Source organism: Centropristis striata, chromosome 8 (genome assembly GCF_030273125.1).
Source record: "Centropristis striata isolate RG_2023a ecotype Rhode Island chromosome 8, C.striata_1.0, whole genome shotgun sequence".
NCBI classification, from domain to species: Eukaryota; Metazoa; Chordata; class Actinopteri; order Perciformes; family Serranidae; genus Centropristis; species Centropristis striata.
In genome coordinates, this window is record NC_081524.1 from 20198483 (window position 1) to 20225625 (window position 27143).

At 40.2% G+C, this 27143-nt stretch overlaps 1 protein-coding gene across 2 annotated transcripts; it reads left to right on the forward strand.

Moving 5' to 3' along the window:
- Nucleotides 1-1507: 1507 nt before the first annotated feature.
- On the forward strand, nt 1508-27133 carry LOC131975627 (glucocorticoid-induced transcript 1 protein). 2 transcript variants are annotated; one of them, XM_059338312.1, is made up of 9 exons: nt 1508-1660; nt 1807-2179; nt 7963-8111; nt 15164-15253; nt 19669-19794; nt 20721-20858; nt 23036-23225; nt 24132-24252; nt 24590-27133. In XM_059338312.1, the coding sequence occupies exons 2-9, from the start codon at nt 1873-1875 to the stop codon at nt 24930-24932; spliced, it is 1464 nt and encodes a 487-aa protein (XP_059194295.1). In that variant the 5' UTR covers nt 1508-1660; nt 1807-1872; the 3' UTR covers nt 24933-27133. The 2 variants fall into 2 exon arrangements, with proteins under 2 accessions (XP_059194295.1, XP_059194296.1); XM_059338313.1 differs by having other exon boundaries at nt 19672-19794.
- Nucleotides 27134-27143: the final 10 nt, after the last annotated feature.

Genomic DNA, 27143 nt, shown 5'->3' on the forward strand with positions numbered 1-27143 from the left:
TGTAAATGGGTTTTCTCTCTTTCTCTGCCACCCTCCCCGCTCTGTCACTAACCTAGGGAGGCATTGTAAGTGAGAGGCGGCCTGCACCAGAGCTGGCTAAATCACTTAGTCATGGAGTAGGGAGGAGGAGGCGAGGAGGAGGGGGGGCACAGGAGCTACTGTATGCCGCTTTCACCAGGATCTCTTCCCGGTGTGGGAGGTTTTATAGGCCTGCATGCCCTTTTGTGAACTATTTTGGAGTGGAGCTGACAAATTGGCGAGCCGTGTTGCGTCCCGAAAAACAGGGTGGCTGGAATTTCATCCTTTCAGTGTTTCTTGTGTTTGCCCTTTTAAATAAATTCCGACTGACAAATTGGAGCACAGCTGAATGGGGTGTTTTCCATACGTTTGCATGGTTTATTTTTACATTATCATGTTTCATAGACACAGATGGCGTGGGTTTTCTATCATGTGCATTCTTTATCTTTGCTTGAAAGCATTGAGTCACACATTATTCTCCCTTGGGAACTCCCACAGAATCACAGACCATCAGTGCAGGCAGAAAGATGGACACTAGTGAAAAACAAAAGGCTTTGGACCTCAGTAATATCTTTCCTTATTAGATTAAATATTCATTCATGACCTTGGAAGCAGCTGTTGACACAACAATCTCTGAAAGATGTTCTGGAGCTTTCAATCAAATCACAATCTTCCTCGGCAGATGGTTTGCCCAGTTGTCAAATTTCCAATTTTTAAAAGACCTCGTGTCCATGTTGGCTGAAAAGAAATTCACTCTTGACCTTGGAAAACAGCAGTTGATCAACAATCTCACAACAATCAGAATCAACTTTAGTGCCCAAGTAGGTTGACATGTTCACACAGAGCCTGGGACAAATGTAAAGGGAGGTGCACACATACAATACAAACGAGGCTAAACAAAGCAATTTGTCTTTAAAAGTGAATTTTTTACTCTGAATTGTGTACTCTATGCCCAAATAAATATGGTATGGATAATGTAAGTCACTGTTAGTCCATTGGTATTCCTCAATGGAACAAGGAAATTGCATCGCGTTTACATTTCCATAATAATTGAGCAAATGGCATCTGCTGAGGAAGATTGTGTCATAATGCTTGAAAGCTCCAGACCATCTATCCATCTCTATCTGTCTGTCTGTCTAGATTTTGCAATATATACTGCGTTTTTATACACCTATTGACTGATGATTTTACATGTTATACATATAATTATAAATAAATAATATATATTCAATTAAAATCTAGAGGGGTAATTCATAGTTAATACTTACTAAGGGTTTATTTAAGAACAATTTTTAACTTTCTTAATTTTCACAAAAAAGAACTTTACCCACACTAATAAGACATTTCGATCCTAATTGGATGAAAGTACGATCCATAGACAAACTTGGACCAACCAGCGCCGTTACTGTACAACCCGTCTGTCCAATCAGAAGCTCAGGAGTGGAGAGCGTAGCCCGCCCACAGGCATCAGCCAGTAGTCTGGCCGAAACAACTGTCATTTAGAGTGAGTGGACATGATGGGGAAGACGCAGCGAGAGCTGGAAAACACGAATTAAAACGTCTCAAGAAGTACGAAAAACTACTTTTAAAGTTACTTGTGTAGTGGTTAAAGCTTGCGTCGGCATGTGTTAGTATCTTTCAGGTAAGTTATCGCGAAATAATGCGTGTTTTCCCCTCGAGCGCAGGAGTTGAAATTTTAAAAAAGGGAAGCTAACGTTCTTTTTGTTGCTAACAAGCTAATGTTTATCTTACTGTTCACCCCCTCACTATCACCTCCTCCTCTTCCAGAGAAGCAGCAACTTCGGCAGTACGTCTTTCTCACTGCGATAGGGATTATCAGACAGTTTTCGGAGGATGTCAGCCCCCAGCAACTCACTCCAGCAGCCGAGGGTGAGACGCAGCAATGCAGGCTCCCCCGGCTCGTTCAACAACAGCAGCTGCCGTCTGCACCCCATCCGTGCCACTGTGCCCTACCAGCTCCTGCGTGGGGGTCAGAGCAGCCCGACGCGGGCTCAGACCCTCTACGGCGGAGCAACGAGCAGCCGAGGCTCAAGTCCCCCCTCCAGCCCGTCACTCACTTCAGGAAGTGCAAACGCTAAGCAAAGACTGTCCCCTGAAAATAAGGACTCCTCCTGTACCCCAGACTCTCCAGTTTCCAGAGGTAAAAACGCTTTGCTTGACCTTTTTCGCCATGTCACCACGTGCTGTTGTCCAATGAAAATGTGTCATGGTAACTTTTTTGTTGTGCAATTAGTTCTACAATAAAATTAGATGTTTTTTTATTTTATAATTGAGGTAGTAACCTTTAAGCTAGAGCAGGGCTGGCACTTGATTTGCAGAAGGTTGATGCATTAACTATTTAGCCTATCATCCACTTACACAATTAGGCACTCATAAAGAGAATAGAGTGCACTATTGGCTCTCTTATTTCCTATGGACCTTTGACAGGAGAGAGGGGGAGGAGAAAATTGGCAGAAAGGCATGCTTTCAGTTGTAAAAGGGGCCACGTCAGTCCCAGTAGACAGTGCTGAGTGAAAAGTCAGGTGTTGCTTATTCTGACCTCACTCCATGCATACAGCATGGAGTATTCATGGCACATTCAGAACATTTGCTGAGCTTCACCATGTTGCCTTGCACATGGATAACGGAGGCTGGTGCTATGTCAGTGTGTGTCGTGTACAGCTGCTCCTTGGAAGCGATACGGAGACAAACAGAGGGAGGACCTGAGAGTCCAAGCAGCTCTAAATCTGCATTTCCCAGTGTTTCCTTAAATCTCCTTTTATGTGACAGCCTTTCCTGCCAAATATCGACACTGTGGCTGGTTTTCCACAGCGGTAGCAGTATCTGTTTGTAGGCCAGAACCGCGTTTTTTTTGCAAGAAGAATACATTTCTGTAAACCCTGTTTTCTGTACAAAACACACACATAACCACACACTGTCTCTTGAGGCACTGGAATAGTCTGAAAACAGCTTGCTCTTCCAATGTGTGGAGGCAAAAAGAAACACCTTCTACTTCTGTTAACCTGAGTGGGTATTTCTGACTCTGCATCAGTTCCCATGAAAAGCAAGGTATTCTCACCACAAGAGTGTTCTGTACTTGAGATTAGGATGAATGAGATTAGGTCACGCATCGTAACACGCCACAAAGCAACCACACTGCATCAGCTGGATCAATGCTACCTTCATTCGTCATGTTTAATAGCTCCTCTCTCTTACCTTTTAACCAAAATGGCAGCCCTGTTGTCTCAGTGCAGCGTGGTAGTTATTGCAGAGTAGTGTGTGGAATCTTATGTTTGTGACGTGCTTCACATTCCTTGGTTCTTTCAATGAGATGACCTCCAACCTTGACTAGTGTACCATGCAAGGCAGGAAACGAAGTCTCTTCCATAACAACTGAGTTGGCAGAATACCAGGCACAACGCATTTCATCCGTGTTTGGCTATCGTTTGGTGGTCATTTCCCACCCCAGTGGCATGCCACGCATACCTCAGCCCTCTGAAAGAGATGACCTCTAACCCAGGACAGCGTCCCATGTTAGCGGTGATGATGGAGACTTGACCCTCCTTCATTGCTGTGATCTCAGGGTCCAACCATGCAGGAGAGGCCTCAGATGATGACTGTGATTGTGTCATTATGGAGTTGGTGGCTACTAGCAGTCAGAAAATGCAAAAATGATTCACCGTAGTCATCTTGCAGCACAGCTTGATTGCAACTGAAATAGAAGGTTTCTCACTTTGTAATTTATCATTCATTGTAGTACTTTGAACCCACTCGCAGACATAATGCTCGCCATTTGGTGGAAACTTCAGTCCAAAGTGCCTTGTAGTACCATCAGAGTTAGAGCCAGACAATGCCAGACTGGTAATGGACTGCACTGGTGTTAAAACGGTTCATATCATAGCTCGATGATGAAGGACGGAGTATTATATTCCACATCATGACCTTTTAGGCTCACCAGCATGACATCATTCACTTACCACACTGTCCCAACAATGATAGTCCCGCTCTCTGTCAAAGTGCCAGCTGTGCTGAAACAGCCCTGTCTCATTGTCACCCATTCAAACTGCAGAGTAGGACCAAATGTGAAAATGAGCGTGTTGTCCAAATCAGTCGACTCTGGTGGAACTGTGCTGTGTTTTCTGCAGTTTTATCAACCAACACATTACTGACTGTGTAGCAGCTGGTGGAAGCTTATCTTTGATGTTAAGTTTAGTCTTAAAAGTTGGAATCCTTAGCTCCCTTAGCTTAGCCTCCCCATCCATTGAGGTGCATTCAAACTGGTCCAAGCTAGCTTGTTGTGGGAGGTACTGGGGTGGGCGATATGGCCCTAAAAGAATATCACGATATTTCAGTGTATTTTTGCAATAACAATATTCTTGACGATATTACAAAATACTGAAAAATATATAGAAAATATGATTTTTCCCCCCCGTCTATAAATAAATAAACGTACAACAAAATAAGAATCAATCATAAATCTAAAATGTAGTATAAATTGCAAATCTTAACAGTTGCCAAATACAAAAAATGTACTCTTGACTCTTGTACTAGCAAATAATAAACAACCATCTAGGGGGGCATGCCCCGTGAGAAAATTGTATACATTTTTAAGAAAAATGCATCAATCTTGTCCACTTTGAAAGCTAAATGTCAGCAAAGGCCTCACATAACATTTTTCACAGTCAACAGGGCTTTCCATTAGGACATGGAATAGCAGTGTTGAAAAATGGCTGGCTAAGGGGACCGGGGGCATGTTAACACACTGTGCTCTTATTTTAAAAACATGCATGAGTTTAGCGACAGGAAGTAATAGTAGCTTTTGGTGATTAACACAATTTTAATTGTTAGCTAATGTTAGCTTGTGGTTAATGAACGGCATAATACAACAGTGTGTTTGGACCTTTGAAGGCCCGAACAAGTTGATGGTATTTAGTTTGGAGCGCTCTCATGCAAATGCTCACGGAGAAATGATGTAGGGACAGGACTGATACAGACAGGTAAGCACATTTCTCTGTCATGCTTGAATTGTTTTGAAGGGCAGTGGGGAGGGCAGCTCGGTATATTCAGTACATGTCTGTAAGTGTTTGAATGTCTCGGACGCGGATGGAGAGGTGGGTCGGGGTTTTGACTGACTGACGGGTGACAGACACTCTGCTGAGCAACGGCAACACAACGCAAAATAACTTTGTTATGAATAGTGTAAATCTACCTTCAGTAGCTTGAAATGTGACGTTAGCGGGCGGCCACAGTCGAGGTAATTAATTGGAAATCCTTTAGCACTATGTCAAGAAGTAGGAATGTTGCCAATATCATGATATACTTTTTTTACTTGTAAAAAAATATACCGGTATAATCGTGAACGATACGATATGGCACACCCCTAGGAGGTACCCACTTGACTTACTGACTGATGCTAATGCTGCTAACAAGCTATTTCCTGACCAGCTGAGGGACAGATCCTGAAGCTCATAACTTGTCATGGCTCATGATTCATGTTGTATGAAAGACAGTCACGACTCTAATCACTGCAATTAACACACTTTTTAGCTTGAAGTCATGTAGAACATTATTTAAATATGAACTGCAGGGTGGCCTAGTGGTTAACGAGGTCTTTCATGATGTATATTTAAGACCATCTCCAAATGTTTATTTAAGTAACATAAGTGCTACAACATTTAGCTTAAGCATAAGCTAGAACTAAAGAAGCACTGATAGTGGAATTGTAGCCCGGCAATGGTGTTTAAAATAACAATTTGGCTGATGCTGTTATGCATGTTTATTTATTTCCCTTTTTGACCCAGAAAAATAAATAATTATTTTAATACTAAAACGTTTTAAGTCATTCAGGTATTACACTGTCTTTAATTGAGCACACATTCAATCTTACAAATGTACTGGCAGTGTAATATTGCCACACAGCCGACATTTCCTCTCACTTTTCTTTGTAAACAAACCACACATGCACCCGTTGCCCTCTCTCGTCACACCAGAATCGTGTCCAGACAGTTGCTTCTTATCCGAATCAGCCAACGAAGTTGCAACACATGCTAGCTACTGTTGTTCTAGTAAATAACCAACAAAACATTTGGCTAGTGCAGAATTGCAATTAACATGGCATTTATCGGCCCATTAATCTATGGATCCCTAACTGAAATTATGTATAATTCTTTAAAATGTAATTAAATTGAGCAATTTAACCCCAAAATTGATTTTGTCCCAACTGTGAACACAAGATGAAGCTAAAAGATTTTAAGTTTCCTCTTAACCGGTATCATGCCGCCTTGTGAAAACCTACAGGAAACCATTCTGCTATGGTTTACTGATCCGGACCACATGTTTGTTTTAACATTTGCTCCTGCTCTACAGTTAATAAACCCATTTATCCCCTGGAAATGCAGAGACTTTTTCACAGCTTGCTGAATGCCCTGTGAAGGAAAGTCCTTATTAGAATTCAACCTGAAAATATTCTCTTTTAATATCACGTGTACCACTCACTTATCCCTAAAATCAGCAGATGGACTGCTTTGGTGTCTTGGCTTCTTTCACACTGTTTCTCTTTTCTCATCAGGAGATTATTCTAGTCTGGCAAGTGGGGAGATGATGGAAAATAACCACAATCCCGGTTCTGAGAGCACTGGCTTGGCCTATATCAATATTGATGGAAATTTAGCCTGCTTCCTTTGTCTACAATGCTTCAGGGAATTTTACTGTAGCCCAGTAAGCTTACTTAGGCAATACCTTTGGGTGGGTTGGTCTGTGTATTCTATGAACAAAGAACAACAATGAATGGCTATGTAGTTCTGCTAGGAGAGGGGTGCCTCATGTAGATGGTTTAGTCTGTGTGTATTGGTTTGTATGTTCATGTTGGGAAGGCCTCTGCCTAAATCTACTCAGACAAGGAATAGAATAGAGGTTTCCTGATCATCATGCTATTTTATTCTGGCTTTGATACGGAAATGGAGGAGCTTTCATTTGCTTTTAGTAATCACACAAGTGTAATTGAGGCTAATAAATGTGACCAAGCTCTTACTGCAGTCTCATGCTATTCTCAAGCTAATGTCTTTGTCTTTGTGTTTGCATGTTTTGTTTTTCGTTTTTTTTTATTTTTTATTTTTTTAACTGCGTGTCACTGCAGGAATGTTGAGTGGATGCAGGCAGTATTGATGTGCATTGTGGTGTGGTTGTTTATGAGTTCTTATGTGGGTGGTGGTGTGTGCTTAACTGTTCTGGCTCACAGCAGACTGCTCTCATAACATCAGATACTCCTGCTCAGCCATTTACATTTGCTTCAGGCCTCAGCTCTCAAGCCTGTTGTTTGCCCGACACTAATACTTACAAGATTAGAAAAATTGTCCACAGTTTGAGAACAAGAAGAGATTGCGAGGCAAGGTCTCTTCTCAGTAAACTACTGTTCATTTCAGTAGTTAACATGCAAAAGTGTCGATCATAATGTATTGTCTCAGAAATATTGTGTTTTTTTTCTTTTCAGCTAGGGAAGTGAGTAACTGTGACATTTTGTGACTGACTGAAATATATTTCTATTCTTGTAATGTGAAGATCTACCCACAATCCATTTTTTGCTCCCACTACCACAGTTACAGAAACTAGGCCAAGGAAACTAACTTATTTTGACAGTAAGACTTTGATTATGCAATTGCTCTTCATTTCAGATTGTTTTACATGGTTATTTGCTAAAAATCTAAACCATTGTAGTAAACCACTGATACTCAAAATATGTACTTTGGACTGAGAGATTTATTACACAGTGACACTTTAGTACTGTATGTTGAACTTAGTCTTGTTGACACAATCAGAAAAGTTGGCACATCAAATTCAAAGATGCCCCAGGGTGTTGGAGATTATTGCTCACATGTTGCTGACGCCTGCATGGGTGTGTGAGTGTGTGTGCCTCATGCCATTTCTTTATTTTTTCCCAATTCACAGCAGAAAGGTCCAAGTTACAGGTTCGGAGTTCCAGTGCCATCCGGCGGACATCTTCCCTGGACGCCATCACAGGGCCATACCTTACCGGCCAGTGGCCTCGCGACTCCCATGGACCCTACCCTTCCTGTATGAAAGACAAAGCCACACAGGTACATACCGTTCAGAAACAAAACACGATCTTGGCTATTGGTCTGAGTAGGGATGGGTCATATAATATTATTCATGACAATAAAGCTGCAAAAGAAGGAAGAGCTGCTGATTCTGGAAGTGTCTTTCCCCATTGTGTATTCCTATTGCCAACTTGTTTGAACGATTTCTTAAAGTTGCTAAACATGGAAATATTGGACTCCCACGGCTAATGTAATTATCCTGCTGGTTTATGTCATAACCTCCATGTTAAATTATTCATCATTAATCATGTTCAGTCTGTAATTTTGGCATAGCGGAGTGGTAGTAAAGTTCTGCACCTCAATGGAAACGGCACATTCGTGGCTATAAGTCAAGAATGTCTTTGTGCACTTTTAATGCCATTAACTTCTTAAAAGAAAATACAAGTATAATTTAATTTGCAAGAAATAAAAGAAAATTTAATCCATATATACAGCATTTTTCCGAGTTGTTACCAACATGTGAGCTCCACATGTTGAACTCTATCTGCTCTGTATCAATAACCAGCAGTTCAGTTGAAGTTTAGTTGTTGTAGTTTTTTAATGTGACTGTTGGGCTCATCCGATTTTATAGTCTTTTAGTTTTTTTTGTTTTTGTTTTTTTAATTAAAAAAATGTTTATAGTTGCCCTCAGGAGCACAAAATCTAATGCTTTTACAGGATCTGATTGGTGAAAACTGTATATTTTTGGAAACATTTTGGCAGAGACACCATTTTAGATTAGAACATTTGAAAATCCAATGATTGTTTCTTTTTATGGCTATGATAAACAGTGTTATTTTGCCAATTAAAAAACAAAGAAAACATGCCTATAAATCCCACCAGTAGGTCTTGGGAATCAAAGGGTTAAGGTACATACCAAGTGGCTGCAGAGCGTCCATGGTTTCAGGGAAAAAACTCAGAGACAAAGAGAAGAGGCGCTGCATCACACTACAAAGGCCACATATGTTGTCTTGTAACTAAATTGATCTGGAGACATGATGCATGATCTGTCTGATTAAACTCAGCACAGATGGTGAATGATTGAACGTTACATTGTACACTTGTTTTGGTGTAGTTAATCAGTTTATTCAGGGAAGAAAATTGAAATAAAGTTTGTACAATTAAAGTCAAATTACTTAAACATATCCATGAGGGGATGTGTATGAAAAAGCTCACTGCATGAGAATCACTATGTTGAAGTTAGTTTAATAACCATAAGCCGAAAGCGTTTTAACTCAATATGGTCTACATTAAGTTCTTTCGAAGTTTGACATGGCACATACCTCTTAAGGTATCGTAATGTGAACCACACTTTGGTCAGGGTACCTGGTAAATCCCAAAATTTCACATTCACTTTCAGTCGTTTGTGTCATAAGTGGTTGTCAAAGAAGATGAATTTACCAGCCGAGGATTTTGTTTAGGTTGTCTTCTGGCTGGTGCTGGACCTCTGCTGCCAATACAGGCCTAGTAGACTTTGCTGTAAAAGTTTTTTTTAATACATTATATGCATGGATTTCATATTGAGCCTCACCACAGTATTCCTGGATAGCAGCCCACACATGATCAGCCACTAATCTCGCCATGTGACTGATGGAGTTTTTCTCTGAAAGCTTAATTTTTGGGGGGTGTTTGGTTTGGACTGGGTTTGTGTTTTGAAAGAAAATTGACTATGTATGATCATGACAAGGGGCTGCTCCCTCTTTGCTTACAGAAGCCTTTCATGTGTCTGAATGAAGACCGCCAAGCCTAATTTACATGGGCTCCATCCCTTTAACCCCTGATTTGCCTCACATTTCTTTGTGTGTAGGCTGAGGAAGTGGTGCAAGGGCCTACAAGATTTTTTTGAAGTGGCTGTGTGCAGAGTAAATGCATCTTATTACAGGATTCCTGTGCAGCCCCAAAAAGACTGCACAAGAATCAAAAAATCAATTTGATAATTATCAGGTCTTGAAAAATGTTATTGCAGAAACAATTCTGGCCACGTATACACAGTTTTCTTGTAGACCTACCTGTTTTTGCCACATTATTATATTTGCCTGTGATATAAAGTGACACAGCCTTGACTGTATTTCCCAGCTATTATCAGCAAAGATCTGATTGAAGGCTGACCAGAATGAAAATCCAGTTTAAGAGATTTGTCTGTCAAAGCTGTTGAAATTTGAGATGGAAAACATTTGGCTGTGTTGCAATGATGAGGAAGAGTGTGACACACTTGAAAATCCTTGAGCGATTAAATGCACAAACTCCCCCAAGGATAGTGAGAGACCACTTCCTGTTAAAAAGCTATGCCTGGGCCCAGCTCTTTCTATAAGACAACAACAGCAGCGAGCAGCAGACAAAAGGTCCCTGGCCTCTTTTTGTTGTGCATTGCACAAGTTCAAGACAGCCTCTCCTTTGAGCTGTTATGTAGCCTTGCATGGAGGTGAAGTTGTTTGCACCTGTCCCCCAGGCTATGGCTGAGTCGAGGAGAAATCCCACTGCTTACCACCTGGCCCTCGTGGCTGCACGGCCCGCCTGTCTTTTGTGTGGGAGTTGAGGAGCAGAGGGCCCATACATATGCTAATCACTGTTCCGGGATAGGTCTGTGTGCCCTAGGCCCTGTGGTTGCAGAACAGAGAATGCCTGTATGAAGATTAGGGCCCTGACACACCAAGCCGGCCTCAAAGAACTAGACCCGACAAAGGCAGACTGATCAAACAGTTTGCGTCGCCTCGCATCTTCCGTTAAAAAAGTTGCACTTGAGCACAACACAAAGACGACAGGCGATGGCCAGCTGACCACTGACATGCATGGTACATTCTGCGCCTGCGTGAGAGGAAATGACTAAAAAGCATTCTGCATTTGTAGTCTGAAAAACATATCTGAAAGAAACAACAAACTAGCCTGCTGTTTTTCACGTCACTGTGAATCTGCTCAAATCTTCTCGACATGTGAAAATATGTCTGAAACATTTGGAACGGACGCTGTAAACGACAGCTGCCAAACAAGTTACCCACAATGCTTAATGACTGTCTGCTGTTGCCAAGTATACATCTTTTAGCTTCCTGTGTCAGTCTCTTAAGATAGATGCACAGATTATTCCTACTTTAGTGCTGTATTACATGGTATCTTTTATCACTGTTCCCCCTTTGCTTCATATGAACATTCATTATCGTAGGAGTTCGCTACACATTTTACACACATTAGTTTAAAAAACATCCTAAAAATACATTTAAAAAATCACAGGGGCCTAAGCCCGACAGGCTGTCAGTTTAAGGTCCTGCAGGCTGCAGAGCTTGCAATACACTTGCTGTTATTCTGATTAATTCATTTTTTGTAATGCTCAGTGAGTTTCAGACATGCACAAGATAACAGATAAACAAAGCCATCTCGCCGAAGCAGAATGCATGTTCTCCTCATCTCTAAACCCCATCAAATGATAGCAGTGGCACTCTGCTCACATGTCCCGGCATGCAGTCTAAACAAACCAGCACAAATTCCACTGCAGTTCTATTGAAGCCCAGTCATTATTTCCTGCTTTGGAACAGAGCTGGATTCTTGAGGATGTTGCCTGCATGTAACCCTTTGGGTGGGAATCATAATGGGAAGCAAGCTGCAGGCTACGGTTACAGAGTTTTATCTGTACAGCAGTACACTATCAGGCACAACACCTGGTACACACGTCTACAAAGCACACAACTCGGTCCGGAAGTTCAAGAGCTGGCATGATAAAAGGGCCTCTGTGGTAAACAAAGGCAGGTTTTCTTGTTAACAATTTGTTTGGTGGGTGTCAATCAAGAAAGATAGCCTGCAGAATGTTTAACTGCCATGTTTTGTTGCCTGTCTTGTAACTATGTACACCTGTGGGTAAATTAAGAGTTTGATTGCAAACTTGGAATATCCACCATAAAGAAAAATTGTACTTCTGCTTTGACACCTGGGGCCTGTTGATGCATCTAATTAGCTTTTTCTGAGATTTGAAACAAAATCATGGATTAATGTTTATTTTTGTGTTTAAACCCTTAACATGCACACAAATATTCCACTGTTTTACTTCATATGACAATATTCCAAATTTGATATAGGCCATGTACACTGCATGGCACACACTTAAAATGTAGCACTTTCTGATTAAAACTTGTGGGATATGCCAATACTATGTGGGTTTAAGGAACATTCTTTCGACATGTGTACAAGGCATTCAGCATATGTGTCTCAATTGGGGATTTTACAGCAGGTTACAACACATGGCCCCTTGCCTGTTTATGGTCAGCTCTGTGGTTTGCACACAAACCAACTAGCCAACTGTTTGCATACTCACTAACATAATCATTTAGTCTTTGGTAATGGATTAATGAACCCACAAGCTCATATTTGTTTAAATGTCAGCTAAAATGATGAGAACTACAGTACAAGCTGCAGGCTCAATTCTCACCTCAGTTGTCCTCATTAACTGAACTTAATTTTGTGTGTACTGAAAGTTTCTGTCATCACTTATAACGGTTGGCACACATTCATTGGCAAACACCACATTTAAAAGGATTGATGTGATATAAGGTTGTGGTGCCCAAACATTGTCTTTAAGGCTCCCCTTCTGTAAATAAAAATAATTTTGAGCACCCCACCTCTCCTCCCGGGCGTCCACCCAACAACACACTGGGGTGTCTCTTTAATGAAGCCAGTGGGAAAGAAAGGCCTCAACATTTTTTCTTGTCTTTGTTTTGGGAGTTGACGATGTAGATTCATCATCTAATTTAGGTTTACTTTGCAGGCCTTTCACAAGCTTCTCCATGTTTTTCTAGCTATGCAGATTATTTATATTTAGTCTGACAGCCGTACCTTTCTTTAACTCTGAACTGCCCCCCAGTTTAGGAACTACAGATTTGAGGCTTATTAAAATGAGAATGAACCAACACAAAATATGACTTGTATACAACTGAATAGAATGGCATTGAATGAATGAATGTTCAATAACGCCCTGATCCCCTCCATTTCCTTTTGATTATTAAAAATGACTGTCCTTTTTATTTTAACCATTATTTTTGCAGCCCTATGAAAACCTACACATATTAAAAGTGTTTCACATTTCATTGAGTTACAAGTTGTGAGTAGCATTCCTTATTTGACGTCATATAACATCTGTGAGAACTTAGTTTTTCCTCAGTGGCTAAGTCCACAACTCCATAAAGCCTGTCTGCCCTTTTACAGCAATCTGCATTCTGTATGAACAGATTAAGCTGCAGCATCAAGTCCCTCAATGTTTGGCAGAGTCATCAAACGGCACAAGCCATTTCATAGGCCATGCACAAAATGTTAATGCTAAAGGCTAGCTACACATCTGCCATCTAGCGGGGCCAAGCACAGTGGTCCCTTTATGAGAGCACAAGCACCCATTTAATTCCCTGTCCTTTTCTGGGGGAAACCAATGCCAGCAAACCAGTGCAAACGGCTTCACGGGTGTTCCTCATTATTCACAGTGTGATATTCCATATCATAGGGCAAGGCTTGTGCGTTAGTTGGAAAGCCATAGAGGTTTTTCTGTTTGTGTGGGGTCAGACTTAAGGCACTGTGCAGACACTGACATTTAAGATGTTTCGTACTTCTGTGCGGACTATAAAACGTCAGATGCTCGAGGATTTGTTTGAGGACCAGAGGCACTGTTGATATGCATAATCAGGGGGAAGTATGTGGTTCAGACAACCCTATGAAACATCCTCAGCCTGTTTCTGTTTTTGCATATATTTACATAACTTAACCGTTTCCTTGTTGATGCAGTAGACGTCTAAAAGACATGTTCAGTGAGACAGAACTGCCTCTATGCTCTCTGCTAGGAACTGTTTTGTATATTAGATGTTTTCTTATTGGTGTACTAAAGACAAAAATGTCTCTGTAGATTCATTGGCCTGGTATAAGCCTAGCATCAGGCTCTATATATTCTAACAAATCACAGTGGTGCATGTAAACTAAATAGCTATACTTGTAGACTAACTGAAGGTGAAAAGATGGAAACTCCAAGGTGTGAAACTAACCCCAGCTGCAAGTTAAGTCCTTGTAAATGTCACCTGTGGCTTACGAGGCAGGTAACCGTATATCATTTTGTAACCCTGTAATTATTTTCTTGAACTATGTTTGGCTTGTTAAATGGCTGATGGATTTCAGAATGTACTAGTTGGTTTAGACCTTAGACAGAAATAAAATACTTTATACCCTGTCACAGATGTAATCTTATCTTAACCAGGCTAACTAATGCAAGCAATCAAACATGCCATGAGTGTTGTTTTTCCTGTTGAATGTACTTTTTCCCCCTCAGGCATGGCATCTCATGACTGTTTTTCTTCATTTTCATTGATTCCAGATTTCAGCTTTACTTTTGAGCACACGGTACTCATTACTGCTTTCATCCACATCTTTCTCAACTGTTTATCCAAACATTTTACTTTTAAGGTATTTAGTTGATGCTCACATCCTGAGTGACTTCATAATGAGGGGGCACACTGGCTATTTATTGCCTTTATCATTTTTTAGGAGAGGTCTTTGTATGAGCTTTTAGTTTCATTTACGTCTGAGTGTATGTTGGTAGAAATCTGTGTACATAACCCATTTTTAATGTGCAAACTAATAAATTAATAAAATGAAAATCTAAAATAATTAAGGGCATTGCATAAGATATGCAACTCTCGATGGGCATATATTCAACAGGACTCAACAAGGACTACATCTGTAACCTTTCAGTTATCTGATCTCTGTAAACATTAGTCCACTCTGCCATGTAAACAAATCTCAGAAACTGCAGGTTAGTTAATCTCAGGCTTTAAGGGAATTGTAATGAATTCTATTTAGATAGCTTTGCATCCCCACACAAAGAAAACGTGTGTTTATGCTCTTGTGCAGAAGTAAATGATACTTATCTTTGTGTGCCTTTGTAACACAAGATATGCTATTTGGTAACCACAGTGCTGTACAGTACATTTGCAGCATGTATCAATAGCACAAGTTGTGTCTGTGTGTTACAGGAAATGATATAGAGTTGTGTAACATGTGGTTATGTGTCAACATGTATTTATGTGTTTCAGACTCCAGGTCTCTGGATTGATGAGGGAGCAGAACAGGGAAGCCCTCACCAGCGGTCAGCCTCCTGGGGAAGTGCAGACCACCTCAAAGAGGTAGATTCACCTGTCTTCACTTTGCTTCACCTTCGTCATAGCTGCTTCTGACAGAAAAACAAAAACGCATATGGTGTATTAACACAGTGGAGTAGTGTCAGAAATCTGTCTGAAACTAAAGTCGCTTCTCATATGAACTCTGGACAGTGTCTGGAGAATCAGATCAGGACATTGCCGGTAGTTGCCCTGTAGCACACAACAGGAGATTGTCTGTGTCAGATGCATTCTCACCCACTGGAAATACTCTGTTTGGTTAAAGCAATGGCCCGCGCCTGGGTAGAGTGTGTAGGAGGCAGGACATGACGCAAAGAGTACCCTGTTGAAACCAGTCACATAGAAGGTTTGTAGCCTTTCATTGCCAGAGTAATTTGAAAATGCCAAATCATTCTGGAAACTCTGTTCACAACACAGTAACTAGGTTTTGATTTTTTTTTTTGATCAGCACTGCCTAGTTTGACAGCTTGATCTGAGTTTCGTTGAGGTCCAGGCCGGGTTTAAATCTGTCTGAATTGGACAAAGCTCATCTGCCAGAATTATAAAAAAAAAAAAAAAAATGAGCTCGTCAGATTCGTCTGGTTTTCCAGTGATCATGAAAAACCAAGTCTTTGCCAAAACGTTTCACAATTTCAACATATTACTTTGCAACAGAAGTTAACTCGTCGTCCCTCTCCACTTAAATGTTTTCTTAGTGTTAACAATCCTTCTTCATCCTCGGGTGTTTGTATTCTTCTGGTTTCCCACCAGTAGTCGTGTTTCCATCATCAAATTTTTAAGCTCATTGTTGAAGATTTGCATGAGAAAAACTTGATGGAAACATCAAAATTCGATAAAACATTTTCGAAAATGCGCAAAAAAGTTTTTACACTCGTTGAGGTGATATTTGTCTTTTTTGAAAAATAGCTAATGCTCTAAACAGGACGTTTAGGGACGTAGCAAACATTTAACTCAGATGACTGATCAGCTGTTTCCTCTGACATGAAAGAACAATTATAAGTTGCCCAATTGAATTCAGTTCATGAAGACTTTTTTTTCCATTTCTCTTGGGGGTGGCCAAAGTTGTTCAATTTAGCATCCTCTTTTTTTTCTCTCACAATCTCAACTTCTTCTACTGCTTACTGATGTATTGGCCTACAGCAATACTGAAACTGGGAATGACCCGATCTATACACACATGGGCTCAATCAGACATTAAACAGACTTTGTACTAGAGAGCTGGCAGGTAAAGTCTATTCCTGTCAGTCCAACTGATTCAGACAGTTATGTCTCAGATACACCTCCTCCAGGTAACGTCTAGATAAACTCAGAGTGGCAGTGCATGTGTGAAAAGGGGCTTAAACTAGGCCAGACATTCACAAAGCCAGTTCAAAGAACATGTTTTTGTCATTTTTGAGCTTCATTCCATTTATTCAAAATGTGTTTTATTTGTCAGGGTCTGAGGTCAGCCTAAATATTATGCTCCTTAAGGTTGGTTTCCACTCCTGTCTATCTGCTGAGCTTGGTGGCCAACCAGCCGACCACATGGAGCTATTAGGTCTCCAACTCTCCAGACCACAGTCTAAATTTAACCTCCTTCTCCCCTCTGTTTCCCACTCAACTGCACCCTCACATCTCATTATGGCCTGTTGTTTTTGAAAGACGGTGCAGGAGCTTCTCTCATGGGTGATCCAGCCATATTGTTCCCTCTTTAGCTTGCACCGAGTGAACTTATTCAGGGCAACTCATGTTACTCAGAAGTCTCACAGATGCTCCTGCAGCACAATAGAAATTCATGGTTTCCTGTTTCTGGCACCAGTATTTAGGTCTAATATTTTAATGGCACACAGATGTCATTCATTCAGAGTCTTTTTACAAACTGCACTTTCAAGAATCGACTTCAGCATGCAGAACTACATTCCTTAAATGACTATTATTTTATGACCAAGTGCCAAAGATGGTGTTATTCAAGGTCGTACTAAGTTCAGCTTCATAAAACAACTTTTATTTTTGGTCAGTACTGTAATGTGTTTTGCCTCGTGTCACCTGACCACGTTACTGTTACTCTTGTCTTATCATACTTATTAAGTCAAATCTGGATGCACAAGAATTTGATACGACAAACATTAAGCCTCATTCACCAACCATTAAGAAGAAATTTCTCCTTTAAACCCCATGTTCAGATTTTCACCTCTATTTTTATTATTTGAGATTTGTTCTTAAGTAAATGTGGTTTTTAGTGTGTGTAGATTCTGTTCTTACCCAAGTATTTTTTTATTTTGGGATATTCTTGATAAAGCATTATGTTACTTTGAATTCATAAATACTACAGGAACTTTTAAATTCAATTTGCATCAGTTATATTAATTGAGAAGCATGCCATCCAATAATCTCTACTTGATCACACTATTTATAGGCCCAAAGTAGGCCTGTTTGTTTTTTCTAATTTTATGTTTTCGCCAATATTGGATACAGCTGCAGGTGTATCTCCACTACAGAACTATTGATTTTTTTTATTATTATTATTTTTTTAATTTTGGGGCTGCTCCTTCTTCAGACCTTTGGCCATTGTTGATTTAATGTCTCTCAAATATGGTTGTCAGTTTCTTTAAAAACTACACACTACAGTCTCATGCCTTTTTATGGTTATTGACTGGGCACTTCCTGACTTGCATCCATCTTTCAAGGAAATGGGATTCATCATTATGAGAACCGTGGTATGAACAGTGCTGCAGTTTAAAAACACCCTCATGAATCTGACTAAGACTTTTTTTTAGGAACTTTCTTAAACACAAATTCAAGAAAAAACTTAAAAAGACATTGTTGAATGAGGCCCATTACTAGTAAAAGACCAGAAATGTAAGTGTTCAGGCTGAATGAAATTGGATATTTTGTGGATGTCAACTGCCAGTAGTCACTTTGCACTTCAGCAATGCCAACAGTTGTAAAGAAGGAAACAGGAAGACACACATTTTAAGAGATACTGCCACAAGAGAAATACAAAATCTATTTCCCAGCTATAGCCTCAAAGTGGCGAGATCTCATAAAATCTGATTGTTTGGCTCGAATTCCATAAATCACATTCAAGTCTAAATGTACACACTACGACTAGGCCAGCAAGAAAAAAATGCACTGTTCAACTTTCTACAGACAGTTCCAGGGCCTTGGCCTGTGCAATCAATAGCATAGCACAGCCAGGAAAACCTCTCTTTCTCATCCTCTGAGATTACATCGGGATTGCCTGGACTTGTCATTATCGACTGCTGCGGTCACTCAATGAATGCAGTGAACTGTATTCTAGGTCTCTAACCTCTGCGATTACATGTGTGGGAGGACATCTATGAAAAGAGCAAGTTTCTTTGTTGACTGTGTTGCCAGGATTACAAGATCAGCATTGAAGACCACACCTTTGTCTGCATAGTACAACTGCGTCTGTTAGGCTCACAAAGGGTATCCTGTTTTTAGGCTGATACTGGGCCAGAAGCAGAAACACCCATTGACTTAACTTGTTTCATCATCAGACATGCGTGGCTGATTTTATATACTACACTAGCCTGCAACAATATTTAAATCAGGTCAGTCTTTACGGGTGCACACAGCAGAACATATTCTTGTGAAAAAAGTGGATACTTCTATATGATAAGGGCCAACAGCGACTTAGCCATTACTAAAATGATAATGATTAATTCATTAATTTGGCAAATAAATGCAATATTTGTATTTGGCAGAGGATGGCATTGATCTCCAAGCTTTGGCAAAAAAGAGGAACATCAGTTAAAATATTCAACCAAATACTAAACATGTCACATCTGTTAAACTATTTTCATTTTCAATGATAAGTCAACTAATTGATCAGTTGATGGGAGGGAAATTCATTTTGAGAAATGTTTATCCACTTTTTAAGCAAAAATGCAACATTTAAATGTAGGGCCAGACTGATATGGGCTTATTGAAGCTGATACGATACCAGTTACAGAGGGGAAAAATGAGATTAGGATATGGCAGCTGATTTTTGAGTTGGAATGAAGATATGTACCAGTCCAATATTGATCTTGCTCTTTATTTAAAAAAATTGTAGATTTTAAAATGTGAGAATTTGCAGTTTTATCCTGTTATGACATTATAGTTAACTGAGTATTTTTGGGTTCAGGTCTGTTGGCCGAACAAAACAAGATATTTGAAGACGTCTCCTTGGGATTTATGAAAGTGAAAATTTTTGTAACCGGCATTTTTCAGTTTAAAAAAAATATATATTATACACCAAATGATGGATCAATAAAGAATTATGCAGATTGTTTATGAAAATAATTGTTGCAACCCTCCATGAAAGTAAATGTGGCTTCTGATGGAAAAATGTAATAATTCACATGTTGACAAAAATACTGCCCTCACCACTTGAGTGTGATCTGCCATTTGCTGAAGTGATGTTACTTTTCTTCCAGCAGATTGCTAAACTGAGACTGCAGCTGCAGCGCAGCAAACAGGTCAGCCGGCAGAGCAAAGACAGGGAACAGAGCTCACTGCAGCTGCAGCAACAGGCGCAGCATGGCACTGCATGCCAACCGCAGGTGAGTTATTCTTGTCAATATTCATGCCATGCCATACTGAGTCACCAACATGCTCTTTTAAGGTGAAAACATTAACTAACTCTGACTTTGGTGATGCAAGATTTCACCCTGACAGCGGGGACATGATAAGGTAGCTTAGCAGCCAAGCAAAAAACATACAAATGAAACAGACGGTGAGCAAACCATATCACAGCTGTTGAAGATAAGAGAACTGAATATGAATATACCAGGGTTAAGCAAAGTGGCTTCCTGCAATGTTGTTATTGACATCAAACTGTAAATTAGGTTTTTTCTTTGCCACATTAGCTTCAGTTTCACAGTTACAAAGCTGTAAGTTATCAACATGCATAATTAGGTTGTAGTAGGTGTAGAGTGAAATTCCTGTATTTTGTAGCACATTTGTATGTGGTTTTAAGGCCTTTTTGTAGGTCATATTTGATTATAATCAGTTTTCTGGTTGTATGTTGCTCTGCATTCGACTGAGGAAGTCTAGTTAATGAGTCCATTCTGACCAGTTGTGTCAAAGAAGAGAGGAGGAATGTGTCCGGGCATGCCCCGTCCTCTCAGAGTTTGCAGTTCATTCATTAACAGATGCCCAGCAACAGTACACATCAACCACTGTGGGAGAATTAACATAAACAGTGATATGCTATGCCTCATACCCACATGTGGTTGATAACAATCATGATTGTGTTTCTGTTCCCGAAGACATTTAATCCCACTTCAGTAACATGTATTTAAACTGAACGCCTCCACCCATTAAATATCTCATGAAACTGGATCTGTGACACCAATATCTGCTTGCAGCATTGAATTGTCAAAGAGTTTAAGACATATGCAGTGTTGTGTTTTTAATTCCACAGTTGACCTGAATTGTGAGATTTTATGTTCATAATTTTTTAATTTCTTTTGTTTTGTCTTTCCAGTACAAGGGAACTTCATCAGCCCTGTCAACACTTCCTGTGCCAAAAACCCTCATATGCAGGGTGCCGAGCAGTGTTGAGGGAATCAGCCACGAGCTAGAAAATGTGTTTATCAGAGAGGACTGGGAGCAGGGGATCCAGGTAAGGATGTGTACACACCAGAAACAGGTTAAGCTGCTTTTAAAAATTATTCAAAGTACTTGTTGAACTGCAAATGTGTGACTTTAGTTTGTATCTGATGAACTCGCCTGACACGACCTAATCTATAAATTTGTCCCAAGTGGGTTAAATGCCAGATTCATGTCACATCATACAGAATGTAAAAACAAGAAGCCAAATTGGGGCAAATTGTAAAATGTCTCTGTCAACAAAATGGTGCCCAAATGGCTGCTAAGTGTATTAATGAAATGCAATCAATGCAGCTAAAAAAGGAGCTACATATACAGTATATCTGTACTCAATTATTTAATGTAATAAAAATAATAGAAAATGACTAATTTAGGACATATTTCTATTTATTAGGAGTTTAATGACTCTCCAAATCCACGGTTTGGTTCAGACCTTGATTTTATTTAATTTTTTTTAAACAAAGTAAAACTTGCATATTCTTTTCTCTGGAGATATGTATAGATATAGAGATAAAGAAATACAGATAGTCAGATACTTTTATGTATTCCATTTGGTAAATTTCACGTAAACTACAAACTCAACACCCCAATGCTTTTAACAATGACTAAACTAATGGTATCAGTTGCTGCGACTTTGGCAGCTGATGGTTGGATATAAAGTATATCAAAGATGGTGCATGTGAGCTCCCTCAGAAGATCTTATGGACAGAGAGTCACAGCTACAATATCCGGGTTACAGATCCGTTCTTTTAACAGTAATATGCCTGGGGTCTCTGTCCACCCACACCATCTGAAAGCTGGTGATGGTTACGTTTGCATACAGAATATGTCCGTAGAGCCATGTCTCTGTCAAACACATAACGCTGCATTCACAAGACGGAACCACAACTCAAGACTGTGTCCTGGTCTCGGTTTCAGAACAGTTACTCCCCTTGTATTCATCTGGTGTGAGTACAGGGCTTGCATTGGGGGGGAATGTGCATCACCTCTCAAGAAAAAGCACCACAAATTGTGCGTTGAAACAGTACTTACCGTGCAACTGTAAAAAATGTGTCCACTGGTAAATATTTGGTAATACCGTTTCTACCGAAACTATTCTCACATGATCTTTTCTCTCTTACACAATCTCATACTTCTTGTGCTGTCTCAGAAGGAGACCTTACCCTTTATCCTGCACCTTAAAACCTCTTCAAATAATTTTGTTTCAAATTATTAGTTTTATTATTATTTATTATTATTATTAGTAGTATATACCGCTGCAGCGATAAAAATTATACATCCTGTTTAGGAAGATTGTGGCCATATCGCCCACCTCTAGCCACAACCATTGCTTCTGTCTGAATCTGCAAAATATTTGCTCATAAAGAGTAAAACAGTGTTTTCGATTACTTGAGAAAATGTTTTTGTTTTCCTTCAACACCGGACAAACTTTGTTTATAAAAAAAAAATGCTTACGTCAAAATTAAATAGATTCTAAAGCTACACTTAAAATGTACAAAATGCACACACAGTCTTGTAAAGTCACTTGCAGAATTGTGCACCATACTGTCTGACAGCAAGACACGCATATATTCTCACTCACACTGAATTAAATCGCATAGAGGAGAAGACACCTGTAAATCTCGTCTGATGTGGGGTAGTGAACCTTGGCAGGTCTGTAAAACTCCCCTCTTAGAAAGTCATAGACACACACGCAGTTTAAACACACACATAAACATACACACCAATACAGATTTACAGCATGCTGTCAGTGCACCAAGCCTGCTTTTTTTCCCTGCTTTCCCATTTGAATCAGTTGTGCCAAAGCAGAACGCTCAGCACATCACACTGTTCAGCTACTGTCAAGTACGACCATCTGGTGTGATGTTTGCTTCTCCAATTGCCCTTTAAGCAGACAGACACACCAGAGTCGTTTCACTTCGAGTCATTCTCAGATTTAGGACTTTTTAGCTGATGCTCTTAAGCCTACATTGACATTATAAGTGGAGGAGGAGGTACTTGTTCAGCGAGTTGCACAGGAATATATCAGCACTTCACATGGGCTTTTCAAGGACACATTGCTGCCCCTGTGTGATTGAATGTGACCATTTGAGTTATGACTCTCTCTAAACGCTTTGCACCACCACTCTGGCATTTTACGCCCCTTGTAGCATGATCTCTCACCACCTTCTCTGCACTCTGCCCTCACAGACCATGGATGTGGTGGATGGCCGCCGTGCCCCCTTCCCTCCTCATCACTACAGCAGCAGCGGGGACACACGTGACACAGACACACAGGCCCCCTCAAGTGGTGAATCCAGCCCATCGCCCCGCCCCTGCAGCTCTGACCACGTCCACTCTCCCGATGGAAGCCCGTGCTCTGCAGAGGATATCGACAAAGGTGTGCCTTTTGTTTGACAGATGCAGCTTTAGAAGGAAAATCCGCCATGTTTAGACATTAAAATCTGTTTAAGTAGTAGGGATATGTGCAAAAAGATGCATAAAGCCTTAAATTGTCTCTCATGATATCACTTGACTCAGTGTTGCTTAGAGCTCAGGGAGCAAGTTTTTTGTTTTGTTTTTTTGAATGGGAAAAAATAGTGGAAGAAGTGAGCTGACCAGATTTCTGTAGCCCACTCCTCATCTCTGCTTGAGGCTGCGTTGGCTGCTACTACTGTGGCATAACACACCTGAATCTCTGGGGTTTGAACAAGGAAGAAGAAGGCACAGAATAAAAAACTGAATGAGTGAATGCCATGTTAGATCAGATCCTGAAGTTAGATAATAAGGAGTAACGTTAGACCAGCCACTCTTTTGTTCTATAAGGTAAATTGCTGTTTTCATCGATGGAGTCTGGTACCTTTGAAAAAATCATCAATAATGGCTTCAGTTCCCTGTTAGAAAGAGCTGTCAAATGGCAAAGTAAAGGGTTGAAAATATTCTTAATATAGCGTACACATACTGATATTTTATATTTATTTTTGTTTGTTTATTTATTTAGGTGGCAAAAATACCTAGTTGACTCCACAGCAACTGGTCAAAGCCACCAGACTCTTTTAACCTCACAGAACAGAGTTGTTGGTCTACTGTCTTAATCTTATGTATGTCATTGTGTGGGGAAAAGGTGTTTAGAAGGGCTTGGAAAAGTGTCATTTTGACACCAAAACGCATGTACTTTGACCAAAATGGGAACACTAGGGAAGCTACAGAATCCTATAAAAAGTGTGACCCAGCCCTACTCCAAAGAATCAATAACTAAAGTCGTCCCCCCTCCCTTTTTCTGTTATATTATTTGCTGTATTTCTAGACAGTGTGTGCAGTTCTCCTCTTCCCAAGTTTGCAACATCTCCCAAACCTAACAACAGCTACATGTTCAAACGGGAACCTCCAGAGGGCTGCGAGAGGGTCAAAGTGTTTGAAGAGTTGGTGTAAGTATTTTTCCTTGTTTTTTGTATTTTACAGTTTTTTTTTCTAAATGCGTTCAAATATCAGCAACTCCTGTCTGCTGTGTGAGAGTACTGATCATTAAAAGAACAGTAATATCATAAAACAATAGATACAGTTTTCTGCACTACTGCACTATTACATGCACTCTGAGATCCTGTTATATGATAATACAACAATGCTAACAGGCCTATTTGCATTGTGGGTGGCTGGGATGAGGGCAAAGCAGCTGTGTGGGATAAACAACTTGCATTTAATCAAAATGGTCATAAATTGAAAATACAAAGCCAAAATACTGATCTCAACTCTTTTTGCGTTCAGGTCTGGCCAATCAAAAGGCTTCCCTCTCTTCTCGTGCCCCGACAAAAACAAGGTGAACTTCATCCCCAGGGGCTCAGCCTTTTGCCCCGTAAAGCTCCTCTGCTCCTCCCTCTTTTCTCCCGTCTCCCCATCGTCCTACTCCTCCTCCTCCTCCGCCAATGACAGCCCAGCGCCTCAGGTGACCCCAACTCTTCCCGCTGCACCACTAGCTACCTTTCCGGCCTCCAGTGACTGGAGCACCGACACAAGCACAGGCACAAACACAGACAACAGCACAGACCGCCAGAGCCCCGACACAGATGTGGGGAAAGATGGCTCAGCACAATTACTCCTCACCAGCTAGTCCTCAGGTATTCTTAACCAAACCACCCACAGCTGAAACATTACAGCTAGTCAGGTGGCTTGGTTTTAAAACAAAAAATCAACAAAAAAACAAACAAAAAAAATCCTTGCACTCCGTTAATCCTAACGTTAGCCAGCAGGGAGTGCCCGAGGTCTAGAAATGACAAACACAAAGTAGGATAATGGTACCTGCTGCACAAGCTTTAGGGTTTTAATCATTGTTGTCCAGACTTCAGAGTGTGCTGACCTTGGGCACAGCCTCCAGTCACCCATCACTAACCTAGCCTTCTCCTCTTAACCGTGACAACACCCATAACAAAAATAGCTTTGCTTTTTATTGCAAAACAAAAAAACATGAAAAAAAACAAACAAACTAAAAAGTCAAATTACTGCAAAAATGACTGTGTTATGTGGCGCCAGCAGTTTTATCAAGATAAAATTTAAAACAGGAAGAAAATGTCACAAGAGACAGCTATAAGGTATCAGAGAAAAACATTCTACTCATGTTATCTAACCAGCTTAAAGCCGTTTGGTGAGCTAACATCTAAAGTACATATGCATAAGCTTTTTGACAGGATGGAAAATTCATGTATTAGCATATCAGGATGTCTCACAATACATTGCCCCACATTAACCACAATGTTTGCACTTGTTAAGACATGGCTCAGAATGACACAGGCCGTGGCCTATTTTTTTATTTGTTTATTTTAAAGTATTTGTAGCAGTGTCTTTGTGAAACCAGCAGTTGCTTGAGTGCTCCACCCAATAGGCTAACAGGCCAGGACCTGGACCTGCTTCTTTTAGTCTGATCACTATTGAAACTCGGTAGGCTCAACACAAAAAAAAATGCAAATATCAGCTGTTTTTCAGTGACCAAATAATCAATTGTGAAGCACACAACTCCCCCATTTGCCTTGTTTTATTGCCCCCACACTACACAGAACAATAACTCAGGTCATGTGGAATGTACTTGCTTGGACTATGTTGCCTTTCCCCAGTGTTTATGACTTTATTTACATAAAGACATTCCGGTCTTTTGCAGAAATGTTTTATTTTTCTTTCCCCGGAGAGGGAGTTTATTAAGGACTGAATCAGCTGATTGGTGTCACGTCTGGTGACACATGACTTTTGCGGTAACCTCTTCAGGTTAGACTTTCAGGTGCTACGACACATTCCACAGATCGCTGTTGCATAGGTCAACCTTGAGTACTCGTGTTAAGCGGAACTAGCTACATAAGCTACACCCTCCCAAATCGAGAAGTTGAGAGATATGTTGTTCGTTTCACCCCTTTTGTTAAAAACGTACCAAAGCAAATTGCAAAACAATGACAGGCCTGTCATGTATTCGGGACACAGGAGGCACCATTTTTGTGCCAGACACAGAATGTTTGTGCATTTCAGTTTGTTTATAAACAGTTCGGCGACATCTAAACACTGGTTCAGAGTGTTTCAAACACAGGCGATAATCGTTGGACCAAGCCTAAGCACTTACTGGGAAGTGAATTGATAATCACTTTTTTTTTTTAAATTTTAGACCAATTTGTAAGTTAAAACAATCAGAACTTGAGTGTGCAATTGATTTGTTTGTTTGAAGAAAAATTACACTAACAATATTTGTGTAACACAGTTTGGCTCAATATACAGATCCAACCATATGTGCGCTAACGTTACCCGCACAAGTTGTATCACCAGAACATATTAGAAAAATAATAAATAAATAAAATACATGACTGATTTGGACCGAGGGCCTGTTCCAGTTGACTCAATAAGTCTGGCTTATTTTGATTAGATTTGACTCCCTTTCAATTGATTTAAAGAAAGTCAGACTAGCTAAAATAACCCTGGTTTATTTGGTGAACTCGCTCTGTGGTACAGGCTCTAAACTTTAAATGGGAGAATTAAACTAACAAACGTTTCATTCCAAAACTTTGGTTTGTTAAGCTACTTGCACACAGAAACACAAATATGAACAATATGCAACACATTCCACACAAATTAAGTCAAAAATACTCCCGTCTGCTTGCAGCTCCAAGAGTTTCAATCATACTAACTCTGATTTTATTCACAAGCTCATTGTGCAGTGCAGTTAAGAAATGGTTGCCATGTTCGGCAATGATGATTCAGTTCTCCTGTGTATTACGCATTTTTATGTAGATCTTGTGTGTGTGTTTTTCAATAAAGAAAACAAAAAAAAGTCTCATATTTTTTGGGG

Excerpts from the sequence above, each read along its gene's own strand:
- LOC131975627 (XM_059338312.1), top strand. The coding sequence starts at position 1,873 with ATGTCAGCCCCCAGCAACTCACTCCAGCAGCCGAGGGTGAGACGCAGC. Across the intron at positions 23,226-24,131 it reads TGCAGAGGATATCGACAAAG|ACAGTGTGTGCAGTTCTCCT; the intron begins GTGTGCCTTTTG and ends CTGTATTTCTAG. Across the intron at positions 24,253-24,589 it reads AAAGTGTTTGAAGAGTTGGT|GTCTGGCCAATCAAAAGGCT; the intron begins GTAAGTATTTTT and ends TTTTGCGTTCAG.